Source organism: Arabidopsis thaliana, chromosome 5, assembly GCF_000001735.4.
Source record: "Arabidopsis thaliana chromosome 5, partial sequence".
NCBI lineage: Eukaryota > Viridiplantae > Streptophyta > Magnoliopsida > Brassicales > Brassicaceae > Arabidopsis > Arabidopsis thaliana.
Genome location: NC_003076.8, coordinates 6,127,025 through 6,146,706, shown reverse-complemented (window position 1 = coordinate 6,146,706; position 19,682 = coordinate 6,127,025). Strand labels below are relative to the sequence as shown.

General features: G+C 38.2%; 7 protein-coding genes and 1 long non-coding RNA gene across 13 annotated transcripts; 5 read left to right on the top strand and 3 right to left on the bottom strand.

Annotated features, from left to right (window-relative positions):
- Positions 1–103: 103 nt before the first annotated feature.
- On the bottom strand, positions 104–1,852 carry Cand7 (Lung seven transmembrane receptor family protein). Its single transcript, NM_121857.4, has one exon. The coding sequence runs from the start codon at positions 1,678–1,680 to the stop codon at positions 358–360; it is 1,323 nt and encodes a 440-aa protein (NP_197353.1). The 5' UTR covers positions 1,681–1,852; the 3' UTR covers positions 104–357.
- Positions 1,853–2,820: 968 nt separating this feature from the next.
- On the top strand, positions 2,821–5,057 carry AT5G18510 (Aminotransferase-like, plant mobile domain family protein; the record flags this gene model as incomplete). Its single annotated transcript, NM_121856.2, has 1 exon — positions 2,821–5,057. One exon carries the CDS (start codon positions 2,821–2,823, stop codon positions 4,927–4,929), a length of 2,109 nt encoding a protein of 702 aa, NP_197352.1. The 3' UTR covers positions 4,930–5,057.
- Positions 5,020–8,465, bottom strand: AT5G18500 (Protein kinase superfamily protein). Of its 6 annotated transcripts, NM_001036821.3 has the most exons (9): positions 8,243–8,465; positions 8,037–8,155; positions 6,846–7,467; positions 6,648–6,752; positions 6,443–6,565; positions 6,187–6,357; positions 5,954–6,083; positions 5,653–5,865; positions 5,020–5,537 (listed from the first exon to the last, which is right to left on the bottom strand). In NM_001036821.3, exons 3-9 carry the CDS (start codon positions 7,442–7,444, stop codon positions 5,424–5,426), a joined length of 1,455 nt encoding a protein of 484 aa, NP_001031898.1. In that variant the 5' UTR covers positions 7,445–7,467; positions 8,037–8,155; positions 8,243–8,465; the 3' UTR covers positions 5,020–5,423. The 6 variants fall into 6 exon arrangements, with proteins under 6 accessions (NP_001031898.1, NP_197351.1, NP_001332717.1 ...); NM_121855.3 differs by having other exon boundaries at positions 8,037–8,465; NM_001343547.1 differs by lacking the exons at positions 8,037–8,155; positions 8,243–8,465 and adding an exon at positions 7,569–7,990.
- A 1,434-nt stretch (positions 8,466–9,899) lies between these two features.
- Positions 9,900–12,593, top strand: AT5G18490 (vacuolar sorting-associated protein (DUF946)). The gene is made up of 2 exons (NM_121854.3): positions 9,900–10,261; positions 10,880–12,593. The coding sequence occupies exons 1-2, from the start codon at positions 10,153–10,155 to the stop codon at positions 12,430–12,432; spliced, it is 1,662 nt and encodes a 553-aa protein (NP_197350.1). The 5' UTR covers positions 9,900–10,152; the 3' UTR covers positions 12,433–12,593.
- A 131-nt stretch (positions 12,594–12,724) lies between these two features.
- On the top strand, positions 12,725–15,577 carry PGSIP6 (plant glycogenin-like starch initiation protein 6). Its single transcript, NM_121853.4, has 9 exons — positions 12,725–13,156; positions 13,281–13,401; positions 13,484–13,833; positions 14,048–14,155; positions 14,238–14,372; positions 14,459–14,581; positions 14,668–14,938; positions 15,036–15,159; positions 15,256–15,577. Exons 1-9 carry the CDS (start codon positions 12,920–12,922, stop codon positions 15,398–15,400), a joined length of 1,614 nt encoding a protein of 537 aa, NP_197349.2. The 5' UTR covers positions 12,725–12,919; the 3' UTR covers positions 15,401–15,577.
- A 9-nt stretch (positions 15,578–15,586) lies between these two features.
- AT5G18475 (Pentatricopeptide repeat (PPR) superfamily protein) lies at positions 15,587–17,470 on the top strand. Its single transcript, NM_203074.4, has 2 exons — positions 15,587–15,802; positions 15,922–17,470. The coding sequence occupies exon 2, from the start codon at positions 15,932–15,934 to the stop codon at positions 17,450–17,452; it is 1,521 nt and encodes a 506-aa protein (NP_974803.1). The 5' UTR covers positions 15,587–15,802; positions 15,922–15,931; the 3' UTR covers positions 17,453–17,470.
- AT5G18470 (Curculin-like (mannose-binding) lectin family protein) lies at positions 17,422–18,934 on the bottom strand. Its single transcript, NM_121852.3, has one exon — positions 17,422–18,910. It carries the CDS (start codon positions 18,753–18,755, stop codon positions 17,514–17,516), a length of 1,242 nt encoding a protein of 413 aa, NP_197348.1. The 5' UTR covers positions 18,756–18,910; the 3' UTR covers positions 17,422–17,513.
- On the top strand, positions 17,657–18,825 carry AT5G02895. Its single transcript, NR_142637.1, has 2 exons — positions 17,657–17,715; positions 17,833–18,825. It is a non-coding gene; the product is annotated as an other RNA (long non-coding RNA).
- Positions 18,935–19,682: the final 748 nt, after the last annotated feature.

Genomic DNA, 19,682 nt, shown 5'->3' with positions numbered 1-19,682 from the left:
AACCACTTTTCATTTTGCTATAGTCGGTCTATTTATCTGAATTGTGGATGCAGATGGTGAAATAGTGTTTCTTAGTTTCAGTAAATATGCTTTGGGATGAGCACAAATGTTGACAAATTGTGAAGCACATAATGATGATAGTATAATCTTTTCAAATAAAATTTGCTACAGCCCCAAAATCCACATTGATATAAAGCCATAAAAGGTGTTGATAACAGAGAAAATTTAAATGTAAAGAACAAAATTTAACAAAAAGGGAACAATAACAGTTGCAGTATTAGACGACTTTAAACATAGACATACTGAGAAAAAGAATAAATCCTTGCTTACCAAGAAAAATCCTCCATTGTATGCTTTTCAAAGCTCAAACTCTTCGTCCCTAAGGGCCAAAGCAGCAGCTTCTTCTTCATCATCATCAACAGCAAAGTACTCATTCTTCTCCTCAGGCCTAAACATATGAAACATGATCACATAGAACACCAAACTCACAATCTCCTCAGCTGCAAAGCTCACCCACTGGTACTTATAAGCCGCAATGGTTTTAAGCGCAAACACCACGATTCTCGTGAAGTAAAGATATCCGATGACAACAATGTAGAACTGTCTAAACAACGTGAGCTTCGACAAGTTCCTCGCAGCTTTACCATCGGTTTTCGAGGTTTCTCTCAAAGATCGAATCGACCAAACAATCGGGAAGATAATAGCACAGCAACAGATGATATCCACAAGCAAAAACACTTGGTTCCATGTAACCCAATCTTTGATAAAAGGTCCAGTTTCACCAATGACAATGGAAGCAATGTTGGCTAATACCTGAAGTGGGATCACAATGATCAACACATTCTTCTCCTTCTCCTGCAAGAAAGGTTTCAAAAACGACCAGCCAGTTCCGATCAAGATGATGACGGTGAAGAGAAGAACAACACGGATGAATTGGAAGATGTAGAAGAGAATATCCCAGCCATGTGGCGTTCCAGTGATCTTCACGTAATGTTTATCTTCAGCTGCACAGATGAGATTCAACGATTTGATAAGAAGAAGACCTGCCATGAGAAGATGGATCCGATGAACGGTTTGTTTGTTAGTCCAGCAAGTGTAGCTCCAGAAACCGAGGAAAGCAACGTAGCAGAGGAAGAAGAAAGAGTAGAGAGTTGGTAATTGAGTAGATCCAGCTGGTAAATAGTCTTTAGATCCGTTTGGATCTTTGTTATACATCTCTGTACGAACCGCCATGGAAACTTTGGTTTCAGGGACACAATTCGCGAAGAAGAGAGAGTATTCGTTTGGGGAAGTGACTGGGTAAGATTGGTTGAATCTGGAGTTTGGAGGAGGAGATAGATCTCTGAATGTGAAGAGATGAGTGACGTAGTGCGAATCTAGAACGCAGAATCTAGGGTTCTGTTGGATCTCGAGGAGGACCTGGAGAAGAGATTCTTCGGAGAGGAGGAAGAATCCGAGACGCGATGCTTCTGGATTCGGATCTGAGGAAGTGGACACGACGGAGACGGAGGAGATTGAGACCGTGACGTGGCCGGTGTGTGTGAATCCGAATTTCTCGAAGAGGATCATCGGACGAGCGTCATCGGAGATGACGAGTGATTTGATCTCCGCCATAGATACGGCGAGGAAAGCGGCGGAGAAGAGGAGGAAGACGACGACGGAGAGGGGCATTTTCGCCATTGTTAGTTACTCCGGGGGGAATGAGAGAGAGACGTGTAAGAGGAGGATTGAATAACTAACCGTCGGGGAAGTTTTGTTTGACGAGTTTTTATATACTCACTCTCCTTTCAGTTATCAGATCTGAATCTATGCATTTTTATATCCTTTGATTATGGAATTTAATTTCGACCAATAATACAACATTAGAAAACAAAATTTTGATTGTAATAACACATTTAGCCATTTACATTTTAGATAATAAACAAATTTAGCTATACATATTCTAGTAATCTCTTTCTTTTGTTTGTTAATGATATTATAGTAACCTCGTTTTTGGAATTATTTTTGTTGATAAATTACATCTTGTAAAAGTCTTCAGTCTAAAACCAAGAAAATTCATGTCGATAACCAGAGATAATAAGCAGAACTTGGGACTAATTTTATGTGGAATTCTTTTTGTTTTTTTTTGTTTTTAACATAGTTTCATCCAGGACCCGTAATTTTCTTTGGGTTGCAAAACCAGATTCAAGGAATATTTCAGCCTCTAATTCGAGGAACGTCCAAAACTCTACATTTTGGATGGTCAAAGTATTGAATGTGACTTTTTTTTTACTATTTAAGTTTAAGATATTAGCAACGGGATTTTATGAGTAAAAATCATAGTCGTAGAATTCTATTCCCATTTTTTTTTTAATATTTTGTCATCATTCGTATTCAACAGTTTATTTTACCATTGGTTGAATGTTGAGGTGAAACATAAATTAAATTTTAAAAGTAAGAGCATTACATCTGTATTATATTAAATAATAGTTAAAAATGTTTTCAATTTTCAATGCAAAATTAATTATTTCGTATTTGTTGTAAATTTTTTATATTATATAGTTTGTTTTAGTATTGGTTAAATGTGGAGGTGGATCATAAATTTGGTTTTAGTTCTTAATCTATCTGACAAAATTCTTAAAACATTTTGGAGAGAATATTTTGCTTGTTTGCCATATAAAGCAACGGTTGGCAACATTTTTCTCTGTTCATCTTCAACCAAAAGTTGCATCTTTCCTTCGCAATTGATTGACCGGTCAAAAAGTTTTTGCTTCTTCTCCTTCGTCTTGAGAGATGTAGAAAGCATCACCATCGTCACTCACTGAAGAGAGAGAAGAAGTCATGGTTTGCCTTTGTGAGGAAGGTCGTTGCTTGAGAAAAACCCATTTTCTAAAACCCTTTTCTACCTCCATCGATGGCTCTGTAGCCGAGCTTCCCCGTCTTGATGATCAACAACGTCTCTCTGATTCTTCTCTGCATAATACCTCTTCTGGGTTTTGGGCTGCAGATCATCATTTCTTCCTATCATGGCTTGGAAAAATGCAAGCTTTGTATGAACCCATTTGGAAAAAAGCTGGAATTTTTGAAGCAATCAAGGCATCCACTTACAAAATCATAAAAGACACGTCCTCGATTCTCTCCATTGCCGAGAAATGGTGTTCTGAAACCAAATCTTTCATCTTTCCATGGGGTGAAGCAACAATTACGTTAGAGGATGTGATGGTGCTTCTAGGGTTCTCTGTTTTGGGTTCTCCCGTTTTTTCTCCTTTAGAATGTTCAGAGATGAGAGATTCCGCAGAGAAACTTGAAAAAGTAAGACGAGACAGTCTTGGCAAGGCTAAGCGAGTGAGCCAAAGATCATGGACTTCGAGCTTCATGGGTAGAGGTGGTCAGATGGAGCATGAAGCTTTTCTTGTATTGTGGCTTTCACTTTTTGTTTTTCCAGGTAAATTTTGTCGTTCTATATCGACAAACGTAATCCCTATAGCTGTTCGTTTAGCTAGAGGTGAAAGAATTGCTCTTGCGCCTGCTGTTCTCGCATTCCTGTACAAAGATTTGGATCGAATCTGTGATTTCTCTAGAGGAAAATGTGCTGGCAAAGTTAATTTGAAGTCTCTGTTTAAGTTAGTCCAAGTTTGGACTTGGGAGAGATTCAGTAACATAAGACCAAAAGCTAAAGAGATACCTAAAGGTGAACCTAGAATAGCTCAGTGGGATGGTCTGCAACAAATATCTAAGAATGTGAAACTGAGTTTTGATGTTTTCGAGTGGCGTCCTTACACTAAACCGTTGAAGAACTGGAACCCACTTCGGTTTTACGTTGATGAAGCTATGTGGCTGACTGTTGATGACAGTGTTGATGATGCATTTGCTTCTTTTGCTCGATGTGTGAAAGTTTCATACCTTGCTGGAAATGGTTTTGTTGAAGATTACTTCCCTTATCGAGTGGCGAGGCAGTTCGGTTTGTCTCAAGATCTTCCTGGTTTGGTTACTCGTCGTAGAAAAATCACAGAAAAGGATGCTTGGGATGATTACAGTAATTCTCTTGAGGGTTTAAATCTCTACTTGCCTTCTCAACTTGATCGAGGTTATGTCACTGCCAGGTACCAAGACTGGTGGTTTAAATCAGCTTCAGAATATTTTGGTTCTGAAGAGATACAGAAAGAATCGACTGAAGCTTTTGATGCAAGGAATACATTTGATCATCTTGATAAAGATGATGATGATGGTGATATTGATGTATCTACCAAGGTACCTCCTTTGAGTCAAGTAGTTCAGAAGTTGGAAGAAGGCTTTACTGCAAAACGCAGAATATCGAGGATGCATAGATCAGCAAAGAGATATAAGATAACTGAGTCTGATGTTCACATGAAGCGAGCTCGTGAGGCTGATGCTGAGATTTCTACGGATAAAGAAGATGACTGCATGACCGTTGCTCAATTGATCAGATCTAGGAATAAGTACTTTAGTGATGTAGACAAGAAAACTGGAGGTGATGCTTCTGAATCACTTGGAAAAAGAAGTAGAAGATATATGCTGGTGGATAGCGATGATGATTCAGGGCCTTGTCAAAAGCATGCTTTAATGAAAGTAGAGCAAAGAAGTGTAGAGGATGATGGAACTACCAAAAAAACAGAGATTACAAGGCAAACATGTGATGATGTAAATGGAAGTGATGCAGAGAAGAAGGCAATAATCAATGATGGAATCAAGGAGGCAGATTCTTGGCTACTTGAAGATAGAGAAATTGAGAGGAGATGCATTGGAAAGTTTTGCAGTGAAGTTAAAAAGGAAGAAGATGTTGATGAAAGATTGAGGCAGAGAACGCTTGCAATAGAGAAGATGGCACTGGAGCTGGAGACACGTCTTAGTAAGATGGAGAAGAGTTTGGCAGAGATTAGAAAATGGAAAACCAGAGGAAACCAGACCAAAAATGGTTTTTCTGCTTAGCTAGTTTAGTTAATGCCATTTGATCTGAAATTTTTTAAGAGTATCTCAATGGAAACAAAACGACAGTGTCACACTCTGGAGAGAATTGTTCAACTTTTGTGTAGTCAATTATTAGAGTTAAGTTGGTGAGCTTCAAAGACCTGTGTTAGTCTCTCTCAAATAACAATATCTTCCACAAGCAAATTGCAAATTACACGTCGTTTCTCTCAAAGACTTACATACCCTACAAAACCTGCAAATAGCGTTTACTTAGTCCAAAAACAACCTACATTGCAAAACGTGGAGAAGCAAACGATAATACAACAAACAAATACTATACAAGCAACAAACGAACGATGAACACTCACTAACTCATTCACTCTCTCTCTCTCTCCTTATTACAAAAGAAAAGAAACATCAAATAACGCAGAAGATCTGGAGAAGAACTAAGGACTTGAAACTTCCCATAAAGCTCGAGACTTTACGACAATTTACACCTCCATTATTTCCAATGGCTATCCACCTTCAGGCTTTAGGTCATGGTACTCACTCTTGTCAGTGTCTGTGCTGTTCCTCGGAGGATCTGAATCTCTTGTTGTCCCGTTCTGACTCCTTCGTCTTCTCCTATCCTGAAATCCTCAAAATTGGTAAAAAAGCTTCAGCACCAAACTCAACAAAAAGTATATTTGGTTTAAAGACATAAGAAGCAGTTTCCAAAGTTGTGATCTTTTTCCTTATTCATACCTCTCTAGCAATTGGGTATTCTTCGGATTCAAGCATACGTGCAACTTGGCTCATCCTCGGTCTTTTCTCAGACATTGGATCAACACATCTCAAAGCAGTCAATAGTGTTCTTTTCAAAGCACTTGTAGATGGTTTTGTTTCAAGGTTTGGATCAACCACTTCTTCTGATCGTCTTTGTTGGACCATCATCTTCAGCCACTCCACCAAATGTACCTACAAAATGAAAAAGAAGAAATGTCAGAAGACTCTCTTGAGGCAGCAGAGTTTATGTGTTTGTGCAGGTTCTTACGAAATTTTTTACCTCGGGTGGTGGACGAGCATAGTCTACCGGATATCTACCAGTTATAGCTTCCAAGAGTACAACCCCGAAGCTGTAGACATCGCTTTTCTCATTCAGAAGACCGGAATTCGCATACTCTGGAGCTACGTAACTGCCAAAAACAAAAAAGGTTAGTTATTTTCCAAGACCAACAATATTTTAGTCTTCAAAAGTATTATGTCAAATGATATAAAGAGAGAGATGCAAGTACTTACCCGAAGGTACCCATAACTCTAGTAGTTATAAAACTCTTATCAGCACCAAGTAGTTTAGCAAGTCCAAAGTCAGAAATTTTAGAATTGAATTTGTCATCAATCAGAATGTTACTAGACTTAATGTCTCTGTGCACCACTTTTGGCTCAATCGCCTCGTGAAGGTACGCGAGCCTGCGTCACCACCCATCGCCTCAGATGAGAATAAAGAAAAAACACAATCAAGAAAACAAAATCATATAGCTGCCACAAGACTTACGCTTTGGCTGTCCCAATAAGAATTTTCACTCGTGCCTCCCATGTAAGATACTCATGATTTTGATTGTCTCCACGGAGCCATTGCTCCAAATTTCCATTGTTAACATACTCATACACCAGCATCCTAATTAAGTGTTACCGCATTTGATGTTTAGTGAAAATTCAGAAGAAAAACTGCAGATCATTCAACAACAGAACATACATACCTCTGCGTTCCTTCCATACAATATCCGAGAAGGCGGACCAAGTTTTTATGTCGAACGTGACCTATAGCTTCAACTTCAACTCTGAAGTCTTTATCAGCTTGTCCTCTAAGAAATACAAAAACATCACCATTAAAAGAAAAAAGGATTCAAGAAATGAAATCTTGAATCTTGATTCACCATTTGTGAAAAAAAACTTACAAATTGTTGAGCAACTTTTTAACAGCAACAGGAGTACCATTAACAAGGTTACCGCGGTAAACAACTCCATATCCACCATCACCGATGATATTATCCCTTGAAAACTGATTAGTAGCCATCTGAAGATCTCTAAGAGTGAACCAATGTCCCCATCCAAGGTGAGAAAACTCAGGAAGACCAGACAAAGGAGATGGAGCTGTCAAAGGATTAGCAGAAGATACGCTCGATCCGTCTTTTTTCTCCAAGTGATTAAACGAGCCTGACCGGCTACTATCGCCATTTTCTGACTCTGCTTTTATCCCTTTTTCGGGTTCTTTATCGCCAAATTTCTCACTAATAGAGGGGTATCCATTCCCACCATTGCTTGAAGAAACCTCGTCGACTCTAATCTCTTTAATCTCTTCAGGAACACTAGGAGGAATCTGGCGACTAACAGGGATTAGATTAGAAGAAGATCTAGAGGTTTTTCTTCTGAAAGTAAGCCATAGCGATATAGCTAAAACTACAACGAATATCGCGGAGAGAACAATCACTATTATCTCCCATAGCTCCAAACCATTGTAGTTCCGAGATAATGTGTCATTTAAACCAGAACCCATCTTCTGACCTCCGCTTTATTCACCTGAAAAGGCAGAGAATTTTAAACTCAAAACTCTTGTATAAACCATAACTTTTGCTGCTTAAACAAGAAAAAAAGAAGTTCGAGAAGAATCATTTCAAGACCTGAATCAAAGTAATCAAAACAAACCAGAAACACAAAGCTTATACCAAATATTAGATTTGAGCTACTCAAACATAGAAATCTAACCAAACCCATAAAGAAAATGCACATAGCCTCTCTCTTAAGAAGTCAAAATTGGAAAGGAACAAGCAAAAAGACAAGAAATTGAACAAAAAAGGACTAAGAAAAATCAGATTCAACAAAACCAACATTGTATTTGTACCTAAGTCCCAAGAATTGCCAGCTGCCAGAATATTCAGTTCTCAGACCAAACGCCAGCTAAACACTACGCTGGAAAGAAAACTACAGCTGAAGAAAACTAAAAAATATCTACCGACAATAGAAACTATTCAGAACACACAAAAATCCGTCGCATTGTCTGATAAACACCCAAAAAACAGAGTCTAGAGAAATTCAAGAATTGAACTTACAATTAGAAACTAGGGTTCATAAGTGAGAGAAGAACCAACCTGATGGGCCCAAAAATTTAGGGGATTTCAGAGCGACATTGAAGGGAAAAAGTCAGATCTTAAGCAGCATTGACTAGAAAGTTTCCAGCTTTGGATCTTTGGAAAGGATCTCTCTAAACCTAACAGACAAAGAACCTAAGCAGTGAAAAGAAAAGCAATCAAAGACCAGAGAAAATGAATGTGAGTGGGAAAGATTGAAGCTTTACCCTCCTTGTAGCTGTGTTCCAATAATAAACAGTAAGAAAAGAAAAAAAAGATTTAATCCAATTATTTATTCTGGCTTTTATTAGCTAGCAAAAGTGACGACCGACGAAACAATGTCAAGACTTTTTTTTTTTTTTTGGTGCAAAGGTGAAGACTTTTTTGGTTTTGTGAGGAATGGATAAAAAGAGTGAAGAAGAAGACTAACCTAAAAAGTTTTAATCTTGTTGTAACTGACAGAGTGTGTAACTAATGGGAATGTCAAACTAAATCTCGTTGACTAAATACACAACTCTTTTACTTTTGGTCTTAAATGAAATTGTTGAACATATGTTTGTTTTGGGTCTGTTTTATTATAAATAAATGTCAAATTAATGCCATTTGTTTCACTATTCTGATGTTTGGTTTTCTCTCAAAACTTTGTTTATGCAAGTAAATAATCTCATTGAAGTTTTTCGATAAATAGATAGACAAAAATAAATAAAGAAAGACATTTATATATATATATATATATATCATTATCAGCAAATGTTTGTAAGGAAAGAAAGACATAATTTTTAATGCATGTGAAAGTACGAGTGTTAATTTAATTTTAAGCAGCTGAGACATAATTTTGATATATCCCAAGTTTAGCTGATATAATCAAATTCATAAAGCCCAAGTTCAAAAAGAAGAGAATGTCCACAGTCTAGTTAGGCGGCTTGGTTCGTTTTGAAGAATTCTTTAAAATAATCATCTCCATGACAAACCGATGAAAATGACTTTATGTTTCAGATAACGTAAAATTATCAAGTTGATGCTAATTTCACTTGTTTGATTAATTAGCCCCTGGAAAGATTAACGGTCTATTACTAGATAGTTTCTCTGAAATCAATATCATCATTAGATTTATTTATTTATTTCATGAGTACTACTACCTCTAATAATACTATTATGAAAGTATAATAAAACTTACGGAAATTTCTTTTATGTTAAGTTGTTAACATGTTGGAAACGGTAAACAACCTAATGATGTGTTTTAGACTATTAGTACGTTTTTAAAAAATGGTATAGAGTAACATTGATACAAAAAACACATAGGGTATGACACTATGACTAATATACTAGCTAAATCCCTTTGCTAAACATGAAAAGTAGTATACAAAACCTTAATCTTAGAGAATAGAGAATTGTTTTAGCTATTTTATGTTTAAATAAGAAATATCTGGTATTTAATATGTCTGAAATTAGTCGGAGTTTTCTTGCGTATAGAAAAACAGTAGTGGAACTTTCCAAAACACATTAAGACAGAAAAAATAATATGAAAAGTGTGCATTAAATACAATCCAACCCGCACTATGATAAAACTTGTAAGCATTATTCTTCTTTGCGGATAAGCAAACAAACAGAAGAATTACAAAAACTTATGTATAATCCCAAAACGTTAAAAACATACTACAATTTCTTATTAAAAAATTCTGAAAGACGTGCATAAAATTCTCGTAAACTGACATTATCAAAACCAATGTTTATTATTTCAAGATAATTTCCTTTTGAAAGAAACGAGAAATTTTTTGACATTTGGTTTTGTTGGGGTGAAATTTGAATTATTTGTAAATACAGGGGTCTTAATAGAAAACGTTGAAAGAAAGGGACAAAATCTGAAAAAGGGAATAAAAAGCACAGAAAACAAATAAAAAGGGCCAAACTCCAAACTCCAAAGGCACACCACCATTGAATTGAACTTCCCTCACACGCAAGTACCACACCTTCTCTCTCTCTCTCTCTATCATCTCTTTTCTTTTTCTCTCATCGCCTTGAAGCTCTGAGAAGTAGAGAGAAGCTCCGATCTGATAGGAACTGTGAGTTTCCTTGAGTCTCCGGAGAAAGAAGTCGCCGATTTGCTCCTGATAATCTTAGTCTCGAAATCAAAACGATGTTTTGCGATTGCTTCTACTGGAATAAAGGTTTCTCCGAGTTGGAATCGGAATCGTCCGAGTCAAAGCCCTTCTCGCTTCCATCTCCTCTTCCTCAATGGCCACAAGGTACAGTAGTACCATCATCTTTTCTTGGAAATTGCAATTATTTACAAATCAACTTGCAGATTTTTTTGTTGTCAAACAGTTATCTATTTTTATTTCTAATTTTGGATATTTTCATGATTTCTATACATTACATTAAAGATCAAATTGATGTTTAATGTTTCCATATCATCATGAATTGATATTCAATGTTATGGATAATAATTTTACTTTTTGAGTTTTCCTTTTCTGAATAAAATTCGTTGGAATATTCAACATTGGCACCTGTTGTTGTCTGTTTTACTAGTTCATTGTTTTGACATTTGTTTCATGATTTTTGTTCTGTGGTCAAAGTTTTTGGACTAACAACATTTTAATTGACCTTAAGAAAAATTAGTTACTGACTTACACAAGGTAGGTTTTTTTGAGCTTCAATAATGTGAGCAATAATGCATGACCTTATAGAAAGAGTTATTAATGTAGCACGATGAAAATGGATATGGTATAATTACTCTATCATAGTTTTGATTCTTTAATTCTTTATCGTTTCCCAACAACCCTTTGGATAATGTTGAGTAATGGTTGATGATGATAACGTGTTGATTAGTCTTTGTTTCTAATGGTTGTTTGTCTTTGTTTCAGGCAGAGGTTTTGCTACTGGAAGGATAAGTCTTGGAGAAATCCAAGTGGTGAAAGTCACCGAGTTCGATAGAGTTTGGAAATGTGGCACCTCGCGTGGTAAATTAAGATGCGCATCTTTTTACAAACCTGTGGGGATACCAGAAGGTTTCCATTGCCTTGGTCATTACTGCCAGCCAAACAATCAGCCATTGAGAGGCTTTGTTCTTGCAGCTCGGGCTAACAAGCCCGGTCATCTAGCGGATGATCATCGCCCTCCTTTGAAAAAGCCTTTGAATTATTCTTTAGTTTGGAGTTCAGATTCAGATTGCTACTTCTGGTTACCTAATCCTCCTGTTGGTTATAGAGCCGTGGGAGTTATTGTCACTGATGGATCAGAGGAGCCTGAAGTTGATGAAGTGAGATGTGTACGAGAGGATCTTACAGAGAGCTGTGAAACCGGTGAGAAGGTTCTTGGTGTAGGATCTTTTAATGTTTGGAGCACTAAACCTTGCGAGAGAGGTATTTGGTCTCGTGGAGTGGAGGTTGGGTCATTCGTTTGCTCTACTAATGATCTGTCTTCTGATAATAAAGCCGCCATGAACATTGCGTGTTTGAAAAATCTCGACCCGAGCCTACAAGGTATGCCAAATCTTGATCAGGTCCATGCACTTATTCACCATTATGGACCGATGGTCTACTTCCATCCCGAAGAGACTTACATGCCTTCGTCTGTGCCATGGTTCTTTAAAAACGGAGCTTTGTTGCACCGGTTTGGGAAATCTCAAGGCGAACCGATTAACTCAGCTGGCTCGAACTTGCCTGCGGGTGGAGAAAACGATGGGAGCTTCTGGATTGATCTCCCTGAAGATGAAGAAGTTAGAAGTAATCTAAAGAAGGGAAATATAGAAAGCTCAGAGCTTTACGTCCACGTGAAACCCGCGCTTGGCGGGATTTTCACGGACGTTGTAATGTGGATATTCTGTCCATTTAATGGTCCAGCCACTCTCAAAATCGGGCTTCTCACGGTACCAATGAACCGCCTTGGAGAGCATGTTGGTGATTGGGAACATTTCACATTCCGGATAAGCAACTTCAACGGCGATCTTACACAGATGTTCTTCTCACAGCATAGTGGTGGAGGATGGGTTGATGTATCGGATCTTGAGTTTGTCAAAGGAAGCAATAAACCGGTTGTGTACTCATCCAAACACGGTCACGCTAGTTTCCCACACCCGGGAATGTATCTTCAAGGCCCGTCGAAGCTCGGGATTGGAGTAAGAAACGATGTTGCGAAAAGCAAGTATATGGTGGATTCTAGTCAAAGGTACAGAATCGTAGCAGCAGAGTATTTAGGCGAAGGAGCGGTTTCAGAACCGTACTGGCTGCAGTTTATGAGAGAATGGGGACCAACTATAGTATATGATTCAGCAGCTGAGATCAATAAGATCATTGATCTACTTCCACTGATTCTGAGGAATTCTTTTGAGAGTCTGTTTCCTATTGAGCTTTACGGTGAGGAAGGTCCTACAGGACCAAAGGAGAAGGATAATTGGGAAGGAGATGAAATTTGTTGAAAACAGAGCTCCTCTGTTTCAGTGAAGCTTTTTGCTAAGTGTATGTGTAAATAAGTGTGTATATATATATATATGGAAATTGTATACAAATTTTGGATTCAATATTAATCATTTCGATCTTACAAGCCTGTTATTAACTCTATATATATATTCAAATTGCCCTTAAATCCATGTGAGGTACAGATAGATAGATTCCTAAGTGATCAAAGTTGGATTAGTGAACATGTGCCTTTTTACTTATCGAAACGAGGAAACGACGTAGTTTAATAATTAACATAAGGATCTAGAATATGTTGTGGTAGACTTCGTCGTAGGTTATAAAAACTTTCTCGGTTTCTAAAACGACGGCGGTGACAAGGAACAAAGGTGAGGTTTCAGACACAGACAGAACAAACAACGAAGAAAATTCAAAATCTTATTTCAATTCAACGTATACTTTCCTTAAATTAGGAATTTGGTTTTCGAGAAAATTGAGATCCGAATAACTATGGTGAGACTCAAGACGAGTCTCTGGGTTCTTCTCCTTGCCCTCGTTTCAATTCAGTTAAATGGTTCGTTTGGATCTGAATCAAGTAAAGTAGCTTATGTCACACTTTTGTATGGAGATGAGTTCTTATTAGGAGTTAGGGTATTGGGTAAATCGATTCGTGACACTGGATCCACTAAGGATATGGTCGCTTTGGTTTCTGATGGTGTCTCAGACTACTCTAAGAAGTTACTCAAGGTTTGGTTTTTATTGTCTAGTTATAGTAGTTTAAAGATCTAAAGAGTTCTCCTTTCGATTGAGTTTGAGCTTAAATTTGATCACATACTGCTTTGTTTAAAGTTGTTTGCTTTTGATTCTATAGGCTGATGGATGGAAAGTAGAGAAGATTAGTTTACTGGCAAATCCAAATCAAGTTCATCCGACTAGGTTCTGGGGTGTTTATACAAAGCTTAAGATCTTTAACATGACTGATTATAAGAAAGGTAGGAGATTTCAGCAGTTTTTTTCGTTGGATTCCGGTTTGAGAACTTAAATCTCAAAAGCTTTGTCTTTTTTTTTGTGTAGTTGTGTATCTTGATGCTGATACTATTGTGGTAAAGAACATTGAGGATCTGTTTAAGTGTTCTAAGTTTTGCGCAAACTTGAAGCATTCTGAGAGGCTAAACTCTGGTGTGATGGTTGTTGAACCATCTGAAGCTCTTTTTAATGACATGATGCGGAAAGTGAAGACTTTGTCTTCTTATACTGGAGGAGATCAAGGGTTCTTGAATTCGTATTATCCGGATTTCCCGAATGCTCGTGTTTTCGATCCTAGTGTAACTCCTGAAGTCTTGAAAACCAGACCAGTTCCTGCTATGGAGAGGCTTTCGACATTATACAATGCGGATGTTGGTCTTTATATGCTTGCTAATAAGGTATTTAGTTAGGAAACAAAGTTGTAGTTAGTCTCGTGGTGTCTATTTGGTTCTGTTTTTCATTTTTGCTGTTAAAGTCTATGGCTTTCTATGAAGTCGAAGTGATCTTGGAATACGTAGTGGTTAATTTGGGATTGGTTTTGATTGGTTTAAAAGTATAACTGTCTTTTTCTTCAGCTGTTTGAATCTTTGTGTTTTCTCATTATTTCTGCAGTGGATGGTTGATGACAGTAAACTTCACGTCATTCACTACACTCTAGGCCCTCTTAAGCCTTGGGACTGGTGGACAGCATGGCTCGTGAAACCTGTTGATGCTTGGCATGTAGGTCTTCTTCTTCACTATGATTTTTAGGTTTCTATTGAGTGAATTTCTCTAAGTCTGATTTCACCGTGAACAATTGCAGAGCATTAGGGTAAAGCTTGAGGAAACTCTTCCTGGAACTGGAGGTGGTAGTAACCAACATGATGAACTCGTCGTCAAGTTCCTTTTCTTGTTACCTCTTTGTGCACTTTTGTTCTGCATTTACCGATCCATTCAGGTTAAGACTTCTTTGGTACCTTCACCTCGACTACATTCATCGTTCTTGGATTGTAATTTGATTTTATGTTTTCTGATTTCTCGCAGGGCCGTGAGGGTTCATTGTGCTGGAGCTCGTTCAGCAATCAGATTAGATATCTTTATTACAAAGTTAGATCTAATGGAACACTTGGTTATGGCGGTGTATCTACCATGAGTCCCAGCTATCAAGTGAGTTTCTACATCAAATCGTTATGGTTAACTTTTAAATTTTTTTGATCTAATCTGAACAATGTTACTATTGCTTCTGTCTGCAGCCCCACAGTGGCAACGCACAGTCCAAGGTTCCTCAACACTTAGGCGCAGTTTCAGTTGTCGTCTGTTTTACTGCTGTTCTGTTATCTCTTGGAATTTCCTTTGCGATTGTGCCTAGGCAAATCATGCCATGGACTGGCTTGGTCTTGGTGTATGAATGGACTTTTACAATCTTCTTTCTTTTGTTTGGTGTCTTCTTGCTTTTTGTGCATCAACATGGAAAGAGAATAGCGATACAATCAGAATCATCTTCCTTGGATGATTCCGCAAAAGGTATGGACATGAGAAGAAAACAACAAATTGTGATAATCGGTAATCGTACCATTCTCTACAAAGTTGGGAACTAAGACCATTTTTCTTGTCTCAATAGTTCATCAGCGAGCAGGTGGGTCTTGTGACGTTACTACATTGTATTATGGATTAGGGATGGCTTTTCTGGCTATTGCTGCAGTTTCTTTACCTTACATTTTGGGGATCACTGCTTTATTCACGAGGTAAATTTTCTTAATCAACTCGTGAAAGAAAGGTTCTTGTTATTGATTCAACACATTCTTGTCCTTATAGTTGCTGGTTTATCACATATTGAACAGGTTGGGTCTAATGGTGGGTCTAGCCATAATTCTAGCTGCCTTCATGACTTATGCTTCAGAGCACCTCGCGGTGAGATGGTTCTTGAAAGGTCTAGAAGACCGTCGTGACACGACGAGATCAAATTCCCTATGTTTCCTCTGTTGACAACAAAATATGTAAAAGTGTCACCAATCACCATTGTAACTTTCAGAAACAACAGAGCCTATAATTCTGTCTTGAAATGGTTACACCTTTGTTCTTTCTTTGTCATTATGTCTCATAACAACAACACAAGATCCTATCAGAATTCAACAAGAACCAGAAGAGACACATTTTTAAACCAAACCGTGGGTTTAACCATTTGTAATCCAAACCGTACGGACCGGGATTTAATTTTGAATTAACCGAACCGGATTTCCACCATCGTCTTCACTCAACCTCTCCGATGAGTTTATTGATTTCGCAGTTTTGCTCTGTTTCGATTTCTGAGAAAACCCATTAAAAATCACAACTTTAATCCACCATAGAACTTATCACTCCTTACGGTGGTGCCGTCAATCCAATAAGGTAATATCGAATATCTGATTCTTCATGTTCAATTGAATGCCAATGGATTGCTTTAAGTTTAAAGGAAGTAGCTTTACTCTTCTTAACCTAATTTTACTGTCTTCTTCTCTTGATTACAGAGGAGATACAATGCGCTTCACAACTTCGATAATCAATGAACATCGCCGGTTCTCATCGTCTTCACGATCATGGGTATCTCCCATTTGCTTCTCGGAGAAGAAGAAGAAACCAAGCCCACCACCAGAATCCTCTATCTCACCTGTGGAAACAAACCCCAAAACCAAGTTTATCTCTCACGAATCTGCTGTCAGTTTGATGAAACGAGAGAGAGATCCTCAGGGTGTGCTTGATATCTTCAACAAAGCTTCTCAGCAGAAAGGTTTTAACCATAACAATGCTACATACTCTGTTCTTTTAGATAATCTCGTTAGGCACAAGAAGTTTCTAGCTGTTGATGCCATTCTTCATCAGATGAAGTATGAGACTTGCAGGTTCCAAGAAAGTTTGTTTCTTAACCTGATGAGACATTTCTCCAGGTCTGATTTGCATGATAAAGTTATGGAGATGTTTAACTTGATTCAAGTGATTGCTCGTGTCAAGCCTTCTCTCAATGCCATTAGTACTTGTTTGAATCTCCTTATTGATTCAGGGGAGGTTAATTTGTCCCGGAAACTACTCTTGTATGCCAAACACAATCTTGGATTGCAGCCAAATACTTGCATTTTCAATATTCTAGTGAAGCACCACTGCAAGAATGGGGATATCAATTTTGCGTTTCTAGTTGTGGAGGAGATGAAAAGGTCTGGGATTTCGTATCCCAATTCGATCACTTACTCAACCCTTATGGACTGTCTGTTTGCACACTCGAGATCGAAAGAAGCGGTGGAATTGTTCGAGGATATGATCTCGAAAGAAGGGATTTCGCCAGACCCTGTGACTTTCAATGTTATGATCAACGGATTCTGTCGTGCAGGGGAAGTTGAGAGAGCCAAGAAGATTTTAGACTTCATGAAGAAGAATGGGTGCAACCCAAATGTGTACAATTACTCAGCTCTAATGAATGGGTTTTGTAAAGTGGGAAAGATTCAGGAAGCTAAACAAACTTTTGACGAGGTGAAGAAAACGGGGTTGAAACTCGACACTGTTGGTTATACCACATTGATGAACTGCTTTTGTAGAAATGGTGAAACTGATGAGGCTATGAAACTACTTGGAGAGATGAAAGCATCCAGATGCAGAGCTGATACATTAACTTATAATGTAATACTCAGGGGCTTGTCCAGCGAAGGAAGATCAGAGGAAGCTCTTCAGATGCTGGATCAATGGGGATCTGAAGGAGTTCATCTGAACAAAGGTAGTTATAGGATCATATTGAACGCGTTGTGTTGTAATGGTGAGCTCGAGAAAGCGGTGAAGTTTCTGAGTGTGATGTCTGAGAGAGGGATTTGGCCTCACCATGCTACTTGGAATGAATTGGTGGTTCGGCTTTGCGAATCCGGGTATACAGAAATCGGGGTTCGGGTTCTTATTGGATTTCTGAGGATAGGTCTCATACCAGGGCCCAAATCTTGGGGAGCTGTGGTTGAATCAATTTGTAAAGAGAGGAAGTTGGTGCATGTCTTTGAACTGCTTGATTCTTTAGTTTCTTAATAAACCCCTTTACTGATACTAGTCTGGTTACATAATTGCTCGTTCAAGTTACAACCACACATCACTTTACAGAATCAAGAACATAAGTTACTAAATTGGAGTTGAAGCTATCATAAGGAACAAACTTTGATCCTTTTTCCCAATATTGGCATCCATCAGGAAAGGCTTGGAAAGCTATGCAAGAACAGTTTCTCCAGCAGGTTCCATGACAGTCGCTAAGACCAGCGCTCAAACTATCGTCATAGTAAAATGGATAATAACCGGTATTATTTTCCATCATGTATCCTCTTCTGGGTTCGAAATACTCTGACCCTTTCCTACAAGCCGTTGGCTTCTCCGTGATGCAGATTGCTGAACTGTTCTTTAAATCCGTCTTGCAGGGTTCACTGCTTTCGGAAATCCAGGTGCTGCTATTGTTACTGCTGAGAGAAAAGGTTACAGTGATTTGGCCTAGAGTATCCAAGAACCAGCTGGAAAAGACCGAACTATTAGCTTTCTTGATTGAGTAGCTGAAGTACTTCATGTACTTATTTGAATCGAACTTGAATTCATAATCAATGTAGTGTCTGGATACTTCTAAGTTCAAATGAGAGCTTCCATTGTTCGTCAAGATTCCACTGGACCAGTAGATTTCCCCGCGGCGCCAGACGAGTAACTGGTTAGCTCCTGATGGGTCTAGTCCTAGTCTGAATGCTCCTGGGACTGGGACTTGGTCAGTTATCCAAGACGTAACTGATACTTCTTTCTTGGTTCTTAGGTTAAACCCAATCTTCATCCCGGGAAGTAATGTGTTTGTGGGATGGTCAAAGCTTTGCCATAGAACACGACCCGGAACTCCTCCTGGCCTGATCTCTCGGACCACAAAGTTCCCGGTATCGAGTAAAATGGCAGACACATTCCCGACCAATGAAAGCTGCGCGGCTGGTCTTTGGTTCACCAAGATTGGAATAGCGTTTGCCTGTGTTATCTTTAGAACCCCATTGGTGTCAATGGATAGAGAACCAGATGAATCAGAAACTGATTCGGTTGGGTTACCCACCCAAACTAGATTTATTGGAATACTTTGAGGCCAAATACCAAGATATCTAAGACCAGCTGACCCGAGTTCGGAAGTAGATGAGTCTTTAGGTGTAAAGAATCCGAGAGTGAAGATACCATCCGCAGAGATCAACTGCTCCCAGTCTCTGAGCTGCTGCCCCGGTTTTAACGTATCAGTTTTGAGTGGTGAAACGGCGAAAACCGAACTGAGAAAAGTCGGTATGAGAATGAGAATGAAGGGAAGAAGAACGATTGAAAGAGCCATTTGTTGTTTGCTTGGTTAAGTGTTTCCTTAACTTTTAGCTCTCTTTTAAGAGATATTTATAGCACCTTTTGTCCCTTGTACACTCTCAAATCTTTAATGAGTTTCGTAGAACTTTGTATAAGTGATATCAGAGTATTTTATACTCGATTGACAAAAAAAGAGTATTTTATACTCTGATAAGTGATTATGAATAGTCTTTGGTCTCTGCTTGTAACATAACAAGTCTCATAAGCTTTAAATTATATGATGGCGACTACCTAAAAAATTTCTTCCGAAGGGTTTTACTAGAGTCTCTTTACGAGCAGAAGTTTCAAACACAGACGAAAGATTGGGTTAAGGTTGAGGTCATATCTCTGTCCTTTGAACAGCTAAACTAAAAGTTGTTAATGTATTTGGTTTTACTTCCGTTTACATTAGCTTGTACGGGCTTTGTATTTTGTAATTTAAAATTGTAAATCAGTTACTAATTTGAGACATCAACTTTGACTGGTGTGGAAAATGGAAACGCGTCGTGGGCGGCTCTTTCAATGGAATAATGATGATTGTTAGTCACTAATTCCAAGCATTAACGACTTGAGGAATAATTTTCCAAGTCTTCTTCCGATAGCAACGTGTATTGGAATCTTCCACACAAACTTTTAATTCTTTTTCGAAACTTTTTAGGTAATCGAAATACAGTAATATGAATTTCGATTCATACGTCTCTCTCTAACATTATGACTGTTTTCTCTATATAATATTGATGAATGATCGAGTTGGATGGTTTTTGTTTTCTAAAATCTAGTGTTACATTATTTGTTATTTTAGAAGTCCAAGTACATTGGATCTTATATTTCATCCATGCCTCCACGTGTACACACGTGTCTCTTTTTAGCCCATTTTGTTCTTTCATCGTAATCAATATTTGGGTTAATTGGGCTTTAACTT

Coding starts and splice junctions, on each gene's coding strand:
- Cand7 (NM_121857.4), bottom strand. CDS start 1,680: ATGGCGAAAATGCCCCTCTCCGTCGTCGTCTTCCTCCTCTTCTCCGCC.
- AT5G18500 (NM_121855.3), bottom strand. CDS start 7,444: ATGGGTTCTGGTTTAAATGACACATTATCTCGGAACTACAATGGTTTG. Junction 6,753..6,845: donor AAAAAGTTGCTCAACAATTT/GTAAGTTTTTTT, acceptor TGTATTTCTTAG/AGGACAAGCTGATAAAGACT. Junction 6,084..6,186: donor AGAGTTATGGGTACCTTCGG/GTAAGTACTTGC, acceptor TGTTTTTGGCAG/TTACGTAGCTCCAGAGTATG.
- AT5G18490 (NM_121854.3), top strand. CDS start 10,153: ATGTTTTGCGATTGCTTCTACTGGAATAAAGGTTTCTCCGAGTTGGAA. Junction 10,262..10,879: donor TCTTCCTCAATGGCCACAAG/GTACAGTAGTAC, acceptor TCTTTGTTTCAG/GCAGAGGTTTTGCTACTGGA.
- PGSIP6 (NM_121853.4), top strand. CDS start 12,920: ATGGTGAGACTCAAGACGAGTCTCTGGGTTCTTCTCCTTGCCCTCGTT. Junction 13,834..14,047: donor TTTATATGCTTGCTAATAAG/GTATTTAGTTAG, acceptor TTATTTCTGCAG/TGGATGGTTGATGACAGTAA. Junction 14,939..15,035: donor CTTGGATGATTCCGCAAAAG/GTATGGACATGA, acceptor TTGTCTCAATAG/TTCATCAGCGAGCAGGTGGG.
- AT5G18475 (NM_203074.4), top strand. CDS start 15,932: ATGCGCTTCACAACTTCGATAATCAATGAACATCGCCGGTTCTCATCG.
- AT5G18470 (NM_121852.3), bottom strand. CDS start 18,755: ATGGCTCTTTCAATCGTTCTTCTTCCCTTCATTCTCATTCTCATACCG.